Raw genomic sequence first — 21,263 nt, forward strand, 5'->3', positions numbered from 1 at the left:
GTGTCATTTCTGAGAACCTCTTGTGAAATGAAGGATTTTATTTATCAATAATACTGGCTTTCTCTGATATGATTTCTTTGCTGATTGTATCAATCCATCACCAGGATATTGTAAAAAACTAGTAGATCTTCCCTGATACTTCCATCGGGTCACCCCATATGAAACCCCATCACGTGCACAGTATGAAAAAGTGCCAGGGAACATAAATCAAGATTTGAAAGACTGTTTTACAGGAAAACAGAAGTTGCTTCATACTATGCGTAGTACAATTCCATAGGCAAAACTTCCTCTGTTGTTATTTAAGGCATATAAGCTAAAGTGCTGATCCTTACAGAATTAAAAGGATATGGACATTCCTGCTGCCACCTATAGTCTGCAATGATTGCACAGTTGCTCTTTCAGAGGTAATATATCTGGAGAAATCAGCTATAATACTCTATATAGTATATATGTGGATAAATACAGTATATGATGTCCTCTTGATTCCACTTGAAAATATGAAAATGTTCATGGTTTGGGGGTTTGTTTTGAGTTTTTTCCTATTTTTTCTTTTTTTTTTTTCTTTTTCAAAGAAACCACATTATTAATGTGCAGAGCTCTGGGCTTTAGGGATCACTTGGATTCCTGGAGAGCCTCAGTTTTGTCTTTCTCCAAGTTAAAGCACATTTTAAATATATCAGGGATGAAAGCCAATCACAGAAAAAATGAAATATTTAAAAAGCTCCCGTCCCTTGTGTCCGACTTCAAAGCAGGCTTGTGCTTAGGACTGGGTAAGACAGTGAGCAAAAGAATGTTTTGCAGTCAGAGGGACCCATTGTTTGCTTAGATCTTCCTCCTTTTTCCCTCCTCATAACTAAGATGCTTCATGGCTGCACACGTCCAACTCTATCTGTGCCCAAGAGCTCATATCACTCTCCCTGCAAAGGAAGTGTCTCCATTTAGGTAATTTCACTCTGGCGTTTTCTCTGGGCATGTTTTATTATTGTTTTTTTGGTCTCGGTTAGCATAAAGTGGGGGGTGGGGGGGGAAACGCTGCTAGTCACAGATGCTCAGAGTACTGTTTTAGCAACAGATGTTAAGGTTAAAGGCCAAGCCATTTAAAATATTGATTGATGACATATATTTACAAGCTAAGATGGTCAATGCATGAAGAGGCCCAAGGTGCACAGCCCTGAAAGTGGGTTGCACTTGCAGGAGTAGTCATTCATAACAGCTCCAAAGGCTTTCTGTGTGACTTCAGGTACTCAGAATATTATAGCTCACTGCTGAAAAAAAGGAAGAAAAACTGTAAAAGAAGTGAAATTTTAGAAGTACTGAAAATTATACTGAGGCTGTAATAGCAACTGCTCTTCCTCCCTTGACTTGTTCCATTGTAGAGGCACCTAGTTTCCAGGGCAAAAGGATCCATGCAGCAAAGATAGCTTTTCTCTCCCCTCAAACAACTCTTCCTTTCTGTTAGGGCTTAGCAGTGGGAAGGACCTTATACACCCTCATATCACCAGATACCTCCTGCTTCCCTGAACAAGTTCACTCTCTCTATCCTGCTAAACTGCCCCTGCCAATATTTCCTTCTAAAAGCACCATCTTTGGGCTAAACACCCATGAACATCAGGTAGTCATGGAATCAGAGTGACAGCAGCTCCAATCTTTTGAGTGTCTTAAATCTGGAATAAAAATATGCATATCAAAACTTTTTACAGTCAAAATGAATTCCAGTTGCAGCATATATGGGTGATAGCTGATAGCATTCATAGTGCCTAGTATGGTACACCCTGCACAGTGCCCATGACCAGAGAAAGGTCTGACCCTCTGAAGGAAATCAATTTAATAGTCTGTTGGAGTGCCCTTGTTTTGTACTGTGTAAGATAAATAACTTTTAACTTTAAATAAGTACCAATTCTGTTCTCAGTGACTCAACAGAAATGACTAATGTCTCATTGCAGACTCACATGGAATCTCATAGTAAAACCCATCTTCCACATGGCCCTCGAAGTACTCTTAATTACAGGCAGACACCCCATGCAAGCAAAGCAAGTGAACAATAGGGTCAGTTCTTTGTCTACGTTGGCTCATGTTTCGGCTTTCTCACTATCCAGAAGCTTCAGGGGCGGATGCAGCCCTTATCCAAATGGTCGACTGTACAGTCTCAGAGCCTCTCCAGCAGGTGCAGGAGCACACGTCGCTGTGTCTGATGCCAGAGCAGCCTTGAGCTCCCCCCATTCCTCCCACTAACCCTGTGTTCAAGGGATGCACGCCATACACATCAGGGCCCCGGGTTTAGTCTCATTTCCTTAGGAAGCAAGGCTTATGTAATCCTTTTGCTCGCCTCTCTGGCCACGTGTGTGTCAGTCCCCTTCCCCACAGTATTTTTTTAAATCCGTTAGCCAAGCTCAACCACATTTGACAAACGCCTCAGAGATAATTGCATTCTGACAAGTTCCATGAATGCTGGCAGCTGGATACCAGAGAGTGGCACCCAAAATTAGTGTTCCCACTGTGGGAGAGCCAGGCAGGGCTCAGCTGTGACACATGCTGCTTGGCAGCAGACAGCACACGTGTAGCACCACATTTGTCAAAGTGTCACAAAGGATATGGGGACAGCTGGGGTTACCCTAACGTGCTTCAGCCCATGTTGCGGTGGGCTGCCGATCTAGCAATGCCATGGAGAGGGGGTGACAGTGTGAGGGGAGCCGGTGGCTTTTAGGGTGAGGCGCCACAAGCTGCGGTGTGGAAGGAGGGTGGGGGGATGCGAGGACAAGAGATGCCACGTCTCAAACTGAGCGTGAGTGAGGGCGTTGTGGTAAAGAAAGATGTAGGAAGAGGAAAACTGACTAACAAACGAACCCTACAAGCTTCAGCATGCACATAGTCCAAGCAGGGACCTTTTCCAGAGAAGGTGTGATCAGGAAGTCAAAAGATGGACAAACTCAGGGTAGATGGAAGAAGCCCTACTTTATCTAAGAGAGGAGATCCATAACTAGACAACTCTTCAAGCCCAAGAGTGGGCAATGGGACTCCACCCTAGTAGTTCCACAGACAGGTAAACCCTGCATGGTGCTTGAGTATGACAGAAACTCGGGGTGACAGGGATTCTGGTTTCATTTGGGTTTCTCATGGGGTGCATTTGAGTGCATGGGATCACGCAGGACTTGGCTCCTGGACATATGGATGTGTGGGATGTTTCTTTTACCATTTTCTTGCTTCTTTAGAGGGGCATGCTGGTTGTAGGTACTCTGCTACTCTTTCTCATCCACCTCAAGCAAATAACTGAACTATCCTCAGTAGCTGAGACAGTTAAAAAGGGGCCAAGAGAGACCTCTTAAACATTCACAAACTGTTCAGAACTGAGACTGTAAAATAAAACATTTGAGTGTGTTTACTGGCCACCAACACTGCTAAAACTACCTTTTGAGGGTTTTTCAGCTTTTTGGATGAGTTATTGACAGGGGCCAGTAATAGTCTGGTAGCCTCAGAGAGTTTTTTTTAGGTTCAGCAGTTTCCTTCAAGCTGTGCTGCCAATATACCTGAACTGCGTGTTGTACGAAATGCAGCTGAAGTGTGAAATGACACTGTACAGTCAAGGTCAAATTGGTATTTGGCTCATCTTCCAAGCCTGATAATGAATTTATGAACAGTAAGGATTTGGGGGAGTGGAAACTATTGTATTACAAAATGGACTGAAGCCACCAGTAGAAAAATGACATTTTCACAATGTAGCATCTGAGCTACTGACTTACTGTTATCAGAAGAGGCCTTGACAAATAAATCCCAGCATCACCTGGGAACATCTGACTCCATAAAGCCCCTTCTGTCTGGCTTTCAGTGCAGAAAGCAAGTTGGTTTCACTGGCTGGTTGACAAATGTTCTGTCTAGCAGGAGACAGAGATGATGTGGTTCATTTCTGTTGCTTTAGATCTGTCAACAGCTGAGGACTCATTGTTCTTGAGAAGTTTTTGACTCATCTGAAGTCCCTGACAAAGGTGACTGGAATCTTGCCTTAGTGGCTCTGCTCTTCAATCGCACAGAAACAGATGGTGACATTCAGCCGTTGCTTATCTGCCCGGAGGGGAGTCACACATTCCCCACAGCTCCAGATTTTCATGTTGCCTTCTGCTTGTTCCATGTCACTGCAAGGGTTTGGGAGGAGTGCCATCCAGAACCCTGTCAGTGACACGGGCCATGGCCAGGCATTGCTGACACACAGCTCTGCCTTTCTGAATGTGTAGCTCTGCACACAGTGAGTGGGAGACAAAAGATGAATGCTACAGGAGGAGAGAAGGCAAAGAAACTAGGCCTCAGAGGGGGTGTGGGATCTTCTGTGCTGTATAGCTGGACACTGGGAGCTGGCAAACTTCATTTGTTCCCCACGGCCTTCAGAACACGAGTGGCTGTTCTAGTCCTCCTGTGTGCAGATTCCCTGGGAGGCATGCCCTGATGGGCCAAAACTCTGGGAGGTGTGTTGTAGGCAAACTTTAAGAAGGGCAGAGAAACTGAGACAAGACTAGACTTTTCCAAGTACTGCATTTACTAGGTGCCAGTCTTTTTTCCCCCCTGCCATAGGGGGGCATTTGCAAACAGCATTCATAACTCCAGGCAGCAAGCACTTCTGCCATCTCCCCTTATTAGAGACCTGCCCTCAGTGCAGCCTTCACGCCAAAAGTCAAGGCCCTGACCCCGAGATAGCCCAGACTGTCTTAGTGCATGGAGAAGGGAAACTAAAAGAAAAAAAACTTAACGCCAGCATCTTAGTCCAAGAGTCTTGGACAACGCTTCCTCGAGAAAGTATGTGCTTGAGGGCATGACAGACACTTGGCTATTGGTACCTGACTGCCATGGTAGAGGAGAGTAGCCAGAGTCCCCCCAAAAAATGGAACATCTGTACCTCAGTACCTCTGTGTACTAGTAAAGCTTTATTTTCATAGTCTCATTAAAAATTTTTTCCTCACTCCTCTTCGCATTTAATTTATTGGGGTTTTATTTGTATCAATATGTAATATTTTTAAATGGTCCAGGCTGTCCAGCAGCATACTAACTGAAAGTCAAATTAAAAAGTTTGAAATGAACAACGAAAAAAAAAACAAGTCCTGAGTGCTCTGAGGTCAGTGTCTAATGTGATGTCGGTAAGGTATCAGGTACCACTCTGCTGTCAATATGAGCTCCATTGTGCTGCAAATATGTGAGGACTGCAGATTCTCACTCAGAAGTATGGTAAAGGCAGGGTGAGAGTCCTGCCAGGTCCTGCTAGCTGTTGGGAGGTGTGCTTACAGGTCTGCAGACAGAGCAAGGAAGAAACGGACCACCTGAGGGTTGGAGGGGAGAGAAGTGGGCTGCTGAGTGTTTGTGTCTTGGAGTCGGGGGGGGGAATAGGGAAGGAGTTGGGGACTCTCAGCAACTTACTTGAATGCGTCCTTGCTTATTTTGTTTTGCAAAATGATGTGTGTTCACAGGCATGTACAGTGGTTCCAGTGCTAACCATAATGGTCCCTCACCAGGTGTATTGCCTCCTCCTCATGACATCCCTTCAAGACACCATCCACTCGACTCTACCCTTTCCAGTCCACATCACCATCAGTCACCGTTGGAGAGTGCCAGGGAAGGGTATGTGTGCGAAACATGTGTGCCCTCTGTCTGGCACGATAACGAATGATTACTTGTTTATTTTACTTTGTATGGATGCTGTTCAAATGAAAAACACTGGCCCAAACTAAGCAATTGTGTTTGTTCTAGAATCATGAAATAATTTAGTTTTGAAGGTCATGTCATCCATTTCCTGTGCAAAGCAAGGCAAACTTTGACATTACTATCAGGTTGCTCAGGGCTTTGTCCTTGTCTTCAACAAAACACACTGAGATTTTTTCTTCATAGCCTGCAATTGCATTTAGAGGGTTTTTTTTAATTCTTGCGTGATGACTTCCTGTACGTTTGGATAAGTGCAGAGAACTTTTCTCAGCTAAAATGAGAAATCTCTTAAAGGGTAAAAACCCAAACTACGACTCACTCAGGAATAAGGCAGTGTTTGTCTTAGTAAGACTTATTTAGTGTCAGACCAGCAGGCTTTCTTACTTCCTTGCTCTCTGATAAGATCTTCTGTAATACATCTCTCAGCAGCAGGCATTAAGCAGCAAGATCCTAATCAGGGAAGAGTATATTATCACACTGATTTTATAGATGGCATTGCTACAGTATGCATTGCATTGCATTGCTACAGTATCTGGTATTTCTAAAGCACCATTTGTTCAAGGATCTCATAACATCTTCTCAACAGTAAAGAATCTCTGTAAGCCACAAAATTCTGTTCTAATCTTTTCGCTCAGATTTTTTGTGTGTGTGTGTGCCTAGACTCATGCAAATTAAACATCAAACTTACATTTTTTCTTCCCAGCACTTTGGACAGGGAGGAGACTCTGATTTTACTTTACTTATGGGAACCTGGGATACAAAAAGATTAAGAGATTTTTTTTTTTCCCCCCTAAAAATAAGTTGGGATTATTTAGCAAATACAGCAATTGAATGTAGAGTTTTTCCATCCTAGTCCAGTGACTGACCCATCCCTTCTTTTGTATGGGGAAAGGAAAGCCCAGAAAGTTTTTACTTGTATACTCTAAGCAAAGGGCAGAAGGCAGAGTATATGTGGCACAGAAAGGGCACAGTAAGGAAAATTACATCTGGAGTAGCTGAAGAACAATCATCTGATTCAGGAAATTCAATTAGGAACAAATTACTCCATTTTTTTCTGAATTGGAGGATGAATGCTGCAGCAAGCTTAGCTTCTATACCCAGTTCCTCCCGCAGCCATCTCTTCTGACCTATGCCAGCCGCAGGTACCAGTGCCTCCTCTCAGTGTATGATGCATATCTGCCCATCACAGGAACAGACTTATCCTGACCCTCTCACATAAGATGCCTGTGCCCAAGCCTTCTCCTTCCCTGCCCTGCCACCCACATTCCCAACCTTGTATTTCACTGCCAATGGGAGGCACTAGGCATGCTGATTGAGGTGGAAGTTATACAAGATAAATGACGTTTTCTGTAGCAGAGAAGGCAGTGAGCGCAGACAGGAGGAATGGAGACAGACAGTCCAAAATGAAGGTAATCCACGAGGTATTCTTTCCCTGCAGAATGGGACTACTTGAGCCTGGGGGAGTAGGATCCCTTCCTCTGCTACCCAGAGCACTGCTCAGCTGTTTCCTCTTTGAATTGGTTCTAGGATGGGCTTCCATGGGGAGTTAAGGCATAAAATCCCAACCAAGAATGAAATAAACTAAGGCTATACTATGGGAAGGATTTATCAGGCTGTCAGCAAGGTGGATTTGTTTCTAAGGCACTTCACATTTTGGTACTGTCAATAAGAAATGAAAGCAAAGATGACCAGAATGAGGGCAGCAGACAGTTTTTCAGTTTGAGGGGTCTGAAGCTCCCAGATGAATTCTCCTTGCTGCTCCTCATGTCTCCATTCCAGAGTACAGTGCTCCTCTTTTCAGCAGAATACTCTGCTGAGTGAAGTGAGTTTCTCACTGAGCTCTTTCTATAGACATTTTGATCATTTGCTTAGGCCAAAGTTTACATCAGAATTGTCTCTGCTGTTTTCTGTTCTAGTGGAATAGGTATTCTTTCTCAGAGGAGACAACAGTGCTGATTTATTATCATCTCAGTACTTATATACTTAAGTAATGTAAAGTCTTGCGGAAACACCATAATTAATAACCTATGACAAAATGTAAGATTGAGATGATAACAGATTTCTAACCATGAACCAAACATCAGGAAATGGAGAGTGGATAGTATTTTTGAATAGTTATTTTAAAACAGGGTATCTAGTTTCATGACATAATTACTTGGAATTTTTCACCATCTCAAATACCATTTTCTAAACTCAAAATAATCTGTATTCAGCACTGTCACAGGCAGTCCAAGATCCTTTACTGTATTTTAATTGTTTATGTTTACATTATTAATGACTGCTGAAATAAAGCCCATACATGACATTTTAATTGCAAGCACAGAAACTGAGTGTGAACTAATATTCCTTGAATTTCATTTAGCACAGTTTTCTTTAAAGCATTCATCCATTTAACTGGACAAAATCACTTAATAATCTAATGCTTGGAGCCACTGAACTGCAGAACTGTACACCTTTCCCAGTTCATAGCAGTGTGCCATTACTCATATAAAATATATATGGTTTACAATAGGAAAGAAACACCTAACACTACCTTTCTTCATATTAACTGCTCCAGCTTTCTGGCACACATAAAATGTTTTGCCTCATTTGTCAGCTGTCTCAGCATTCATGTTTAAGTAAAGGCAAAGAATTTCTATACTCTGAATCAGTACGATGACAAGACTGGATTGCATAGTTTAAGTCTGTGGAATGAACCAAATGATTACTATCAAGAAATCTAATTACCGAGTCATCAAATATGCAAGATGCCAAAAATTACATGAGGTGGAGCACAAATAGTCTACTCAAGTTTGACATAAGATTCAGAATTTGATTTAAAGGCTTTTTCTTTTTTTTTAAAAAGCCCTATGTTATACCATCCTTTGCCAAAGTCAATACCAAGTGCAGCAGTCAATTTTCCCAAATGGTTTGCTAAGACATTTAAATAGTTTGACAAAATTATCTAATTCACTTGAAAATGTTCTAACAAAATCTGACTTCATTACCAAATGTATTTATACTGGCTGTATACAATATGGTGAGTATTTTTTCAACTTCTGGTATGAAGGGTATGCTAGACCAAAAAATTCTACTTATATTGATACTAATTAAACTAAAAGTGTGTGACTGAGAAATATTTTGGCATCCAGAAAGTGGGCTTGTCATGCTCCAGGTTTGATATATATTTATTTTTTATTTCAGGTAGCAAAGGTTTATTTTAGCGTTTCTTGTAGCATATGCCATGTATAATGTCTAACTTGGTTTCATTTTGCCCATTGCAAAAATAGACTATTTTGATTTGTAGCAGAATGAAGATTGAAAAACAGCTCTTAGTATTAAATCTTAGGTGGATGTTGCACTTGGCTTTCTTTCTACTATTTTTTAGCTGTTATTACCTAGTCATCTAAAAATGTACTTAATTTCATTTATAAACTATCTCCGTAAATTCCAGTTTAAAATATTTAGCATGATAAATTACTAGCTTAAATGAAACTGATATGACTAAAGTTAAGTGAGTTTGAGTGGTGGCACCAAGTTAAGGATTTGCACCAATTTAGCTTAATGACCTAACAAGGTCACTTTGTAGATCTGAACACGGTCCCTCTATATGTGACTGTGAGGCCTTCTGTCACTTGTGTTGCCTGTAACAAACAGCACTTATGTTCTCAAAAGAAGCTGGTGGTACTGAAAAATAATAACTTTACTGGGAAGATGATGTGTCTCCAAGGGAAAGAAAAGTGCAACTATTTTTTTTTATATTCCTGTGGTAATTTAGGTCATTTCTGGTCTGTAAACACAACAGTCAATGAAGAACTAGTGGGATTAAGGTATCTGTGATGTCCATAGGTGATGATTAATGAGAACTCTGAATCCAGACTTGTGAGCCTTTAATATAAAGGAGTAAGTAATCAAGGTTAGAGGAAGGAGTTTACTCTCTTTTGCCCAGGCTAACCACAACCAGTTCAAACTGTGTTCCAGACCCCCCCCGAAGAGCCACTTACCCACGCAAAATCACAAGAAACAGGACTTAAAAACAATCAATGAAAAGAGACATTTTAATCAGGCTACTTAAACATCAGAATTTTTGTTTGCTTGCTTCTTAGCACCTGTTAATTCAAATAACACAGAAATACTTAAATGTAAAGAGTTTTCTCTCAAAAATTTAGTCCTTCGTTTCTCTTTATGTAAAGTAACACAGGATACACAGAGCCTCCCTTCTTGCTCAACCAGGGAACACCAGATCTGAAATTCCTGATATTTTTAAGGGTGAAAACAAATATGCAGGATGAAATCTTGTGTGTTAGATCTTTTTGTACTACTACCATGTTATACTTTGGCAATAAGAGACTGTAAGCCAGCTCCTACCCATGTTTCAGCCCTGTCCCATACATTGCCAGGACCCTGTTGGGTGCCTCCATTTCAAAGAAGACTCCGGTCCTTCCCCCTGCCGGCTCTCAGCAAGTGGCGGAGCTGGGAGAAAGCACCCTGCTCTGCAGGACTGGTTTTGGCTTCAGCTTTGCTGGGAGATGATGATGGCATACAAAGGATTTGGTGGATACTAGCTCATCGGATGGGACCAGACTGAAATTGCGGCCATAAGAGTTTCACTGTTGTGAAACTTGTGTGCTTGTTGTTTGCAAGCAGCTAGTTTTCTGGAGTGTGACTGTTTCTGGGATAATATTTAAGAAATTGCCCAGTAAAAGAAATGGGAGGAGATTCTTTTCAATATGTTATGCTATCTCCCTGAATTGCCAGAATCCAGGTCAGGTAGGAAAATACCTAATTCTTATTACTTTAAGAGACACTTAGATGTCTTAACTACTTATGTCTAATTTTTATTCATCGTTAAGTTTGTGAGCTCACATAAATAAATTGACTAGGAACTGGCATGTTGCTAGTATCTTTGTAAGAAACAAACTTTTACTCTCTAGAAGTACTGTGGACAACTAAATACCTACACAGTTTTTATAACAGTTCCTAGGACCAAGGAGATACATCATTCATTCATTGTGGATTCCACTGGAGAATACTCTTCATTTATAACAGAATACACAAGTCAGTGTTTTAGTCTTTCTTTCAAAAGCACTAAAACCAATAACAAGAAACAGATATCTCTGACAGCTGAAAACATTTTCAATGGAGGAAGCCAAGAACCCATCGTAATTTATCTCGGTGTTATGGATCTGAGCACGCAAAAGGGGCATCAGTACATCTGTCCAAAGAAAGAACAATGTACAGGTGCAGAGCTGAGGTTCATGTAACAAAAAAAATTAGTAATTAAAAGCATCTGGTTTCAAATCCCAAGTCATTTATCTCATTGTAGAAAATGTGATCAGAATTCATTTATAATCATGTCCAGATAGGGTTATACTGGTTTTTTTCCCCCCTTAAAGCAAAATTAGCATTAGCATAGACTTACTTCAACAATATATGGTTAAGAATAACTTAGTGGTTGATCCTGGGGTAAAATATCATTTGGTCATCAGCAGAAATAGGTGGGCATGTATTTCATTTCTGTTCCTAAAAGGGCTGGATTGACATTTCATTAAAAAGCCTTCATTAGTGCATCTCCAAGTAAGTGCTATGTTGCCTGCCCAGAAGAGACACTGTAAGTGAAACTATCTGAGAGTAAGAAATAAGAGAGTTACAGGAGAAGGTGAGAGGTTAAAGGAGTTGGTCAGAGTAACTCAGGATGCATCTACGATGGATTCAAGAGCAGCTCTTCTGCATTATATTAATGATTTTAGCCATTACTGGGTTTATCTGTAGTGAAATTATGCTTAACATCTGTAAAGCTGGTTTTTACCTTTTTTTTTAAATTTTGTTTTGCTTTTTAAGCAAAACTTCTGCAGTTAGATGTAAACCATATACACCAAACAATAATTTATCATGGTAGAACAAATGATTAAGTTATCTTCACATCTCCCACTATTTGGTATAGTGGTGCCTTTTAGACTGTAAACTCGAAGACAGCAATCTATAGAGCTACCTGTAGAGAATCTGCCTGCACCTGGAAGCATCTTGCTGCATACTTGCCAGAGAATAATGACCTTAAATGACTAAAAGAAGATGGATCAGTCAAGCATGCAGTGCGTGCCGGATAATGTTGATTAGGCAATATCTGTGTGTGATTGCATGTCTTCTTAATTGACTTCCTGGCAATCACTTGAACCTAAGGCAGTGCTCTTTATTTAAATATGTTTTGATATTTCTTTGACCACATTTATAAGGATTTCTTTTACTTTTGAAACACATTTTCCTGCTGGATTGTTAGCAAGAGTAAGTTTTCAAATTTCCCTTATGTGTAGCGGCTTTCCTTGTAGTGATTCACCAGCTTCATTTCAAAGATTATTAAACAAACCCTTATAGATTGGTAGAGTTCCCATAATGATCGCTGTGATTAAATGCTCTGCAGAAATTGCTCGTATCAGATCTGCACAATTGTAGCGATACTCATTTCACATAGAAAAAACATGTTTGTTTATATATGTGAGTTTGTGTAGGTAATGAAATGCATTACAAAATATCAAGTTATGTTTTATGCCCGACTGAGCCTTGTATGTGTATTTGTTCGAAAAGATTGTGAGTATTTCAGTACGTCACTCTGTACCTGAAGACGAGGCCCCCACAGAAAGCCTTTGAGGTACCAGGAAAGGACTCATTTGGCTTCTGTGTCATATTGAACCCAAAACTGTCTTCATAGTGCTGTTGATTGGTATTATTAAAAATATTCTAAAGCAATTAAATGACTTAAGACTCTTAAGTCACATTAAAGGTCCTGTGGATCTTTCTATAATGTGTTCTCCATAATGTTTATGAAACCTCTCTTAATCCTCATAGCTAACTAGCTCCTGCACTCGTACAGGCACTTGACACTGCTCAGAGCGTGGATGAGTGAAGATGCAGAACTGAATTAAAGCAACCCAAGGCAGTATTCAGAATGAAAAATAGTATCTTGTATTTATCTAGAAGCAAGGAGAAGTCTGACGTTGCCTCAGTCCTACTTTAAAGATATTAGGATATGTCACATGCTGCAGTAGTAGCCGAGCCAGGAACAGAGCCTGACCCTCGTAACAGCTACTGAGAGCTACTCAGGCTGCCACAAGCACCGAGAAAAACAAAAAACAGAAACACAGTGTCGTATCTTGCAGTTGTGGTGCAGAGACTGAGGCCTTGTAAGAAGGGCAGTGTGTCACAGCCCAGTAACTTGTTTGCTCGTTGCTTATAGGAAAGGGTAATAAAATGCAACGATGCCCAGCAAGGTGATCTGCAATGAAGGATTTGGGGGGGGGGGGGGAGAAAGGAAGAAAGAGGGAGAGAAAGAAAAGATTCTTTGCATTCCAGAAACGTAGCCAGAGGCACCTGGCAGTGATTAGTGCAAAGGTTCACCAAACTTCAGATAGAGTCCGTCTTAAAAAAAAAGGTTTAAAAAAAAAAGTGAACGGTATAACTGTTTCCTTAGCATGTGCTGACAGAAATTCCCGTAGGGCAAGACCCAGAACAGAAACACGTGGCCAGAGATTGGGCGCTATCCAGAGACCAGATTAGCAAAGCTTTACACATCATTTTTAATATTGTGGGAAGAGATGAAAATCAGTGTTAACTTTTTTTTCCGTTAAAAAAAAAAATAATCTCCTGGTCCTGGAACTGAATTGGACTTTCTCCACAATATAAGTAACTATAATGCTTGGGGGAGAGATTTTATGAATGAAAGGGTTGGCGTGCTAGATTTTATGGTAGAACCTGGTTTCATGGAAAATCGCCGTTTTTGTAGCTAGCTGCAATACTGTACAAGTCCGTAAAAATAAAACATGGAGCTTCTTTGCTTTGTGCTTCTCACTCTGCTGCTTTATTACATACTTTTCTTCATATTAATATGAGTTAAACATAATTCTCAAAGTCAAGATTGTTTGATATGGTGATATGCTATGCATGAGAACTGTATTACTGTAACCCAAAATATACAAAAAATTATTTGAGATAAAGGATAGATGTTTTTTAGTCTGGATTTGCTCCTGTTTCCACTGAACTCAATGGGATATGGGTTGAGGTTCTTTGTCTAGCTGAGGAATCTGCCAATCAAGCCATCACATCATAAAAAGAAAAAAAAACACAACCCAGACAGTTTTCATATTGGAAACATCCCTATGTTAGATATTTCTATTTTGCGGTTCCACTTCATTCCCACTTATTATTCACGAATCTTAGTTTGAATTTATTTACATTATTTTTCAATTTTCTGTTCCATTCAATATTTACTAATTAAGTATACTGTGTGTAGTTTTTGGCAGTCAAGAGATGATGAACTAGATAATGAAAGAGCTAATCTTAAAACAGCTCAAAATCTGGTTTTACAATTTCTTACTCTCTGTTAATTTGTCTAGGAACTGTTATTGAACAAAGACCAACTAAAGCAAAGTGTAAAACTATTTCTTATTCAGACTAAGTACTGTGGATCAATATAGAAAACATACATCTTGATGTCTTGACAGAAAGCTCAGAAAAATCAATGTCTAGATGTATTTATTTTTTTGTTCTTTATCGTGCAATAATATTGGAATAAGACATTTGGTGGCCATTGTAAAAATACACAAATTCTTATACACCACTGCCTACTTCAGGAGGCTGAAAGTGGAGGCAGCAGGGTACATAATTCTAAAACAAGATAATGGTACTTGTAGCCTATTAGGTGTCTTTTCTATAGATCACTGCTAGCTCATGGCATACCTAGATCGTTCCTCCACATATACTTTGCTTACAATTTAATACGAACTTTTACAATCCACAATATATTGTTATAACACGATGAAAAGAAAATTTATGGAGAAGTCTTTCTGGGATTTCTGTTTGAGATTCCTGAAGGTATGCACTTTATAAAATGAGAGAGAAAACAGATTACTATCATCTTCTATGTTTTGATTTTTAATTTCCTTTTTCAAAAAGATCCTTCTGTTAAGATCGAGGTGTCTGTGAGTTCCCAATGATGTGAGTGACAAATGCTTTGCACTAGAGGTGAGGAACTGGCTCGTTGGCTATATCTAACACTTGGTTCTGTGACTCTTCATGGGCAGCATCCTATCTGACTTCAGGAGCTTCCCTTAGGAAGGGCTGTGAAGCTGAGTATTTTAAGACAATGTTGAGCATAGTGCAGGATTGTGCACATTAACATAGGCAAGGTCTGTTCTCAAATTAGGATCAGTTCTTCCAATAGTTTTCTGTTGGTTGTGTGGATGAAGGTATTATATAAACAAGATTTTTCTGATTAGTCCTTTTACTTAATTGTCTACTGATGCATCCTCAGGAGAGGAATGCATTAGCTTTGCAATTCCACCTGAAATCATAGGTCCCTCAAGACCAGTATTATGTCTTCAGCGCCATCCTACACATGGTGCTTCAAAGGGAATTTGAAAAAAAAAAACCCACAATACCTGGTCAATCATACAAAGTTGTATGATGAGTGAAGAGAGAGGAGAATTCCTCTCTGGCTCCTTGGGCGATCAGCTTACATCCTGAAGCACAAGATTTGATGACCCCTTGCTTAGCATGGAAATGTTAGTTTTGGCCATTAAATTCTTCAGTCCCTTTTTAAACTAGATATTTTGTTTGATTCTGTGACTTCCTGTGGCTACAAATGCCACAGGCCAGGGCATGCTGTGTGAGCAAAATGTTCCTTTTGTTTTAAGCCGACCTGCTTCTCTCTGTGGTGCATGCCCTGTTGCTCCCATGTCTTAGACAGAGTGGAGAGGAGGCTGGCTCCTCCATTGCACCCTTGTCATTGAAAAACTGCATTTTAAATACTCTTCTTTCATTGGTATGCTTCTAGTTTTGGCAGTTTTACTTTGTAAGAAAACCCTGTCTTGCTATTCTGGTACATCTTCAGGTGGTTTTAACTGCCACGATAATGTAATGCATCAAAACTGAATACCGCTCTTTTGGTTTTACCACTATGTAATATATGGTCGTTAATAAGTAGATTCTTACTGCATCCAATTTCTAGTTCCCATCCTGTTGTTATCACTGATCAAGAAAGTTGCACATTATTCCTACAACACTGTTGTTCCCAAAAGATACTGTAAGTTCGAAACCAGTCAACATCATGCAGGGAACAGAGACTCTTTTGAACTGAGAGGCACCGACTGTCATTAGGTTTGAAGTGACTAAAATGAATCTTCAGGTGAAAAAGCTTTCCTCCTTGCATCATATAGTACATACAGCAATGTTTTTAGCAATAGCAGTTTCATCAGTAGGCAACTGGAAATCTGGATTCAGAGAGGGCTTGGTAGGAACGTTAGTGTCTGTAGCAGATAATGGCTAGGAATAAAGTAAATGCACAATTAACAGGTTACATTTCACATAAGGATTTCTGATAATGGAGTAATTTGGTTAATAATGGGTTAATTTGTTGTTTGATTTACTAAATGTTTTTGCCATCAAGGATCCTTGTAAGACAGGGTAGATTATATCTACAGATCTGTAAGAGCTGTTGATTCTTCTTAGCTTTATCACAAGGTTGGGGAGATAGCAAAAAGATTTACACTCTTGAACAGAAATATTCCATATAGCCAGGAACCCTCAAGTTTAATGAATTAAGGAAGGATAAAGATTTTTTCTTTTACATTTGTGTGAGAGTATTTATTTATATATCTCTCTGTATAGCTATATATAGCCACAGATACATATATATAAAAAGGCCCCCAAAGAACCTGCAAATTGACTGAATTATACAAGTTACAATTAAAATATATGGTATACATTTATTATTAATATTCAAACCAAAGCAAACCGTGGTTGTAGTAAAGTATTAACAGGAAATGTCCAGGGTATTAGTTATTGAAAGATACATGCCTGAACTACTGCCTGGGAATTTTTAATGTACCCAGCTGAGTTCCTGGTGTAAGTAGGTGTTTCTTCTTCCACACAGAAGGCATCTCCTTTTAACCTCTTTACTGTTTAATGTAATTTGTATCTATTTAATTGGTATCAGGAATGATTCCTCCTCTCTTTAAACAACCTGAGTATCACAGCAACCTAATTAGTAGGCAAATATTCAGGAGAGAGTTAAAAACATAGCACTGGGAACTGGACAGTTAGCTGATGAAAAAACTCTCCATGAGCATGCCAGAGCACATTCACACATGCATACGCACACACAAAATAAAATTTTAGGGACCAGCTTGAGCTGTAGGCATTTTAACTTACGGGCAACATATTAAATTCCCTGTTTGGGAGAGGCTGAGCAGAACATAGTAGATTTTACGGTGACTTGCTCAACTAACTGTATGAAACTCTCTTCATGCAGAGGCAGCAGCAATGGTCAAATGTTACACAGTGCTTTCAGGGATTCAGCTCAAGTTCCTGTGCCCAGTCAGCTCCTAGGATACCGGCTGCCCGCAGAGAGCTATGTTTGCTGAGCTCCAGCACCGTGACAGCAGTGACGAGTGCTGGCCGCTCAGCTCGCCCAGCTGGAGCAGAGCCCCACACCCCTCCTGCCTTGCATGGGGGATCTCACCTGCTTTAACCACTGTTTCAAAGGCTGTGAGGCACAAACACTATCACAACTGTTAAGCTCACACAGGAGAAAAAACAGGAATGCATAGGGAGTGTGAATGGGGAGAAGCGGCTGCTTTCAAAATAACAATAAAAACTGTTAAATTCTTCTCACATGGTTAAGATTTAAATAGCCTCTGGGAGTAGGGGTAGGGAAGGTGGGGTTTTCCATATTCCCACAGCTGGACACCTTAAATGTGCCATTTTGACATGCAACATATTTGCACAGAATTGAAAAATGCAATTACTCGACCATCCTAACAAAGCACTGGAAGGAGAGCAGCCCGGCAGGTCTCTATGGGGTGCTGCATTTCCCAGCAGTAGCCAGGACAAGACATTGCAAGAGAAGGCAGAGGAAACCCAACACAGGCAGTTGCAGAGTACTTGCTCACCAGAAGTATTTTCCTCCCTCATTCAGAGTGGTTTCTGGCTCATCCAGGCCTTGGAGTTTTTAGTACATCTTTTGTTTCTCTTTAAAATGTGTGTGGTCATTATCCATATAAATGTCACTGTCATGATCTCTTTTAGCTATTATCTTTCCAATGACAACAACTGCAATCTTTTTAATCTTTCAGATAGAAGCATTTCCAGGCTTCTAATAGCATTTCTGGCATGTTGCAGACTATGTCTCCGTGTGTGCCATTTGAAGGGGCTGGTGAGCATTTTGTAATTTGTGGTTGTGCTTCACCGGCACTCCCTTGCAGCCTTGGAAGAGACCATAGCAAAGGCTTTTCTGCAAGTCCCAGAAGCTAACGTCAGCCCCATCTTAATGCAATAGTTCACCACAGACACGCATTTGAGAGCATTTGCAGAAGATATGACTTGTAGCTGGGCTGCACGACAGCTCATTTCTATTAAGCTATTTCTCTACTGAGACCTTTGAGGAAAAACTACAGTCACATGGGAGCTGACCTTAGTGTTTAGCTGCTGCTTAGCAAATAAACTCGATTAGTTTCCCCCGAGCATCTATCTGCTCTTCAGCAGTTCAGGCTCAAGAGAGCATTTTTCTGTCTCGGACCCGAAGAGGGCCCTGGTGGCCCCTGCATCCCCCACATACCTTTTTTACCACCTCTGCAGCCCCAGGCCTTCACCCTTGGGTAGGGCAAGGGCTATCCCAGCTCTGTTGCTGAGCTCTTTTTCATGTGTGCTTAAAAAAAACCCCCGACAGATAATAATTTTTTTCTTTGCATGTTGGGTCTTAAAATTCGACTTTAGTTTCTATTTTACATATTGCTGATCATTGCTTATTGGGGCAGTGTTAGCTTTCTGATGAAAGATTTACTTTCCTCTTCTTCCATATTTGCCTTGATATCCTTGTCTTCATTTAACAATGTTTAGTTGGGGATATTCAGAGTCTCTGTGGTTTATATTATATGCCTTATTTTCTTGCTTTGGGAGATGGAATTATTTCAACATAGGATGGGCTTTGACTGGTTGATTTATTTAAACCCTTTTTAATAGAGTGTCACTGTGACAGCTTTTGGCAGCGTTCTTCTGTCTCTCATGTTAAATTTGATTAAGCTGTTGTCACCATTAATTCACAGTTCATCTATATTTACCTCTTGCACACTCCCACGTAGTGCTTAGCCCTACGTCAAGCATAGCCTTGCTCCCCAAGTTTAATCCTAACTGCTCCAAGAAGCAGTTGTGTAACCGGTGAGGGTTTATGGTGTTTGAATGGCTTGTGCAGTGGTAGAGGAAGACATCAGTGAGAGATTTAATTTGGTTTTTAGTTGATTCTTTGTACACTTGCAATGCTTTGTGCTCATTTTTTTTCCCCAGCTAGGTGACATATATATACACCCTGCAGGGGTATCTTTATTTCTATGCCTCAGGACCTGTAGCTGTGAAGTTTCAGCAGGGTGGCCCTCAAACAGACAGGTGGTTTTTCTGGCATCTGAAGGTTCTAGTGCTGCTCAAAGAGCCATGTCTTATGTTTAGTAAAAGCTCCAGAGGCAGCAGAGACTATATGGAGAACATATGGCCCACACAGCCCTCACTTTTGAAAGTGTTACACTGGGCTATGGAGCAAAAGGCCATTTGTCACAGCTACCATAGGTTGGTAAAAGATTCAGCTTCTACCTATTTACTCATTTATAGGGTTAGTTTAATGCAGCTCTAAAAGAGGCTTGTACGTGAATGGCCAGGTTTTTGGTCCCATCTTCTGCATCATGCCATCTTTCTGGCTGTAAATGGCCAAAAGACAGTTCTCGGGCAGAGGGTTCATCCCTTCGGGCCAGCTGCTGTAGCTCCCCTTGGTGGGATCATCGCATTGTGGTGGGGAGGGACCACTGAAAGTTGTGTGCTCCAGTGGTGGCAGAGAATGCCCAGGGACTTCACAGAGGCGGGTTAGTGAGGCTCTTCCTCAGCTGCCCTACCCCGTTGTGGGGGTGTTGGGTCAGGGTCTGTTCCCCGAGCGGGGCTGCCCCAGCCCTCCTATGCTGGCCAGAGTCCCAGACATCTGGGGGGAATTTTCCATCTCTCAGATACAACCACGTCTCTGTCTTCCACTGAGCAGTGCCACCACAAGCAAACACTTACTCACTCTTTTCTTTGAAAGGACAGTACCATCTGTTGCAGTTAATGCTGTATTTCTAAGTCTAAAAACTCCTACATAAGGAATAGCTGCAACTAATGCTTTTCTTTGTCTTGGCTGAAACTTGGGTGTGAAGCGTTACCCCGTTACAGCTACAAAGGCACTTGAACAATTTACTTGCATTTACTCACTCTAACTACATTTTCCACTTCTGTTTTCTGGCCATGTATCTCAGCTCATGAAATTTTAAATTAAAACTGAGCAATGTTTAAGTTGCTTACTGAGGAGTGGTGTCATTGTGATCCTGTCATTACGGCTAGTACAGGAAGTCAGCGTAAAGGAATAGAAATCCTTTTCTAACTCCCTTTCCTCCTAATGAATAACTGAAAGCAGCACTGCATTGTTATCTTTTTTTTTTACAGTATAATTTCTACCTCCAAAATAAACATTTCTGTAGTTTGGCCATTCTAGAAATAGGGCCTGTCAAGTATTTCATTTTCACATATTGTGATGTGCTATGTGACGTTTTTCTGTATTTTCTTTTTCTAGGCTTGCTCCCAACATAATCTCTCCACTTGTCAGCCCCCTGAAAGCATTAGTTCCACCTTCCCTATTGCAGAAACACAGCTCTCCATCATCACACAGCCAGTCACCAAATGGGCAGCAATTTTCTGGAATACCAAATAAACCATACGCTCAATTTCAAAACCAGTCTGTACAGCAGGGATCGCAAGGTAACTCTTCCCTCTTTTTTTTCCTTTTTTTTTTTTTTTTATTAAAGAAACCCCTTTCCTAATTCCTAGTTGGGGAGGGAGAATTTAGTTCAGTTTTTGTATTTTCAGCAAATACTGTCTTATTAAGGGACTGACAGCATTTCAATGGGAACTCCTATTTTTAAAGTGGCTTGATATACATAGAGAGCAAAATTTTCACACCACTTCATGCTGTGATATGTTATCATAATAGGGAAAGCTCTCACAACACCAGATTTATTGCATTTACTCAGGTTTTTTAGGACATGTTTTCAAAAAGGTCCTTAGAAGAATGAATTATGCCCCCAAATAACTTCAAATGCCTTCTTCATTCAAAGATGAAGTGAAATATTTAGCCCAGACTCACTCCTTGATTGTCAATAACATATCATTCTCACCATGCAGTAGATGCATACAAGCAACGCATGTCACCTGACTTGTCATCCAGCCTTCCGTCAACTTGGAGAGAGTGACCCTGCCAAAGCAGAAGCCATCTAGTCCCAAAATACATGGGCTGAAGCACACCTTGGCAATGTCCTGCTTAGTCCACTGACAGACATGAGCTTAGACAAAGAAAAAATATTTTACTATTTATTATTTTGAAGTCTGGCACCTGTATTATTTTATATAATAAGATGCAAAGGCACTGTGTACAACTATAGAGTGCCAGTGTGATTTGAGGACAGGAATGGGAGCAGCTAAGCAGCTGTCCCACTGCTTAATTTAGAACATTTTTTGTTCTGAATTACCCAGCCTTTTTAATTGGG

General features: G+C 40.6%; 1 protein-coding gene across 5 annotated transcripts in view; it reads left to right on the plus strand.

Annotated features, from left to right (window-relative positions):
• The window catches only part of GLIS1 (GLIS family zinc finger 1), a 204,846-nt gene that overhangs the window by 173,913 nt on the left and 9,670 nt on the right, over nt 1-21,263 (plus strand). For 4 of the 5 annotated variants that reach the window (XM_075759369.1, XM_075759367.1, XM_075759366.1 and 1 more), the window contains 2 exons: nt 5,448-5,598; nt 20,294-20,478. In XM_075759369.1, coding sequence (XP_075615484.1) covers nt 5,448-5,598; nt 20,294-20,478 — 336 coding nt within the window. The remainder of the gene's footprint in view (nt 1-5,447; nt 5,599-20,293; nt 20,479-21,263) is intronic. The other variant, XM_075759368.1, reaches the window with a different exon arrangement.

Source organism: Balearica regulorum, chromosome 8, assembly GCF_011004875.1.
Source record: "Balearica regulorum gibbericeps isolate bBalReg1 chromosome 8, bBalReg1.pri, whole genome shotgun sequence".
NCBI lineage: Eukaryota > Metazoa > Chordata > Aves > Gruiformes > Gruidae > Balearica > Balearica regulorum.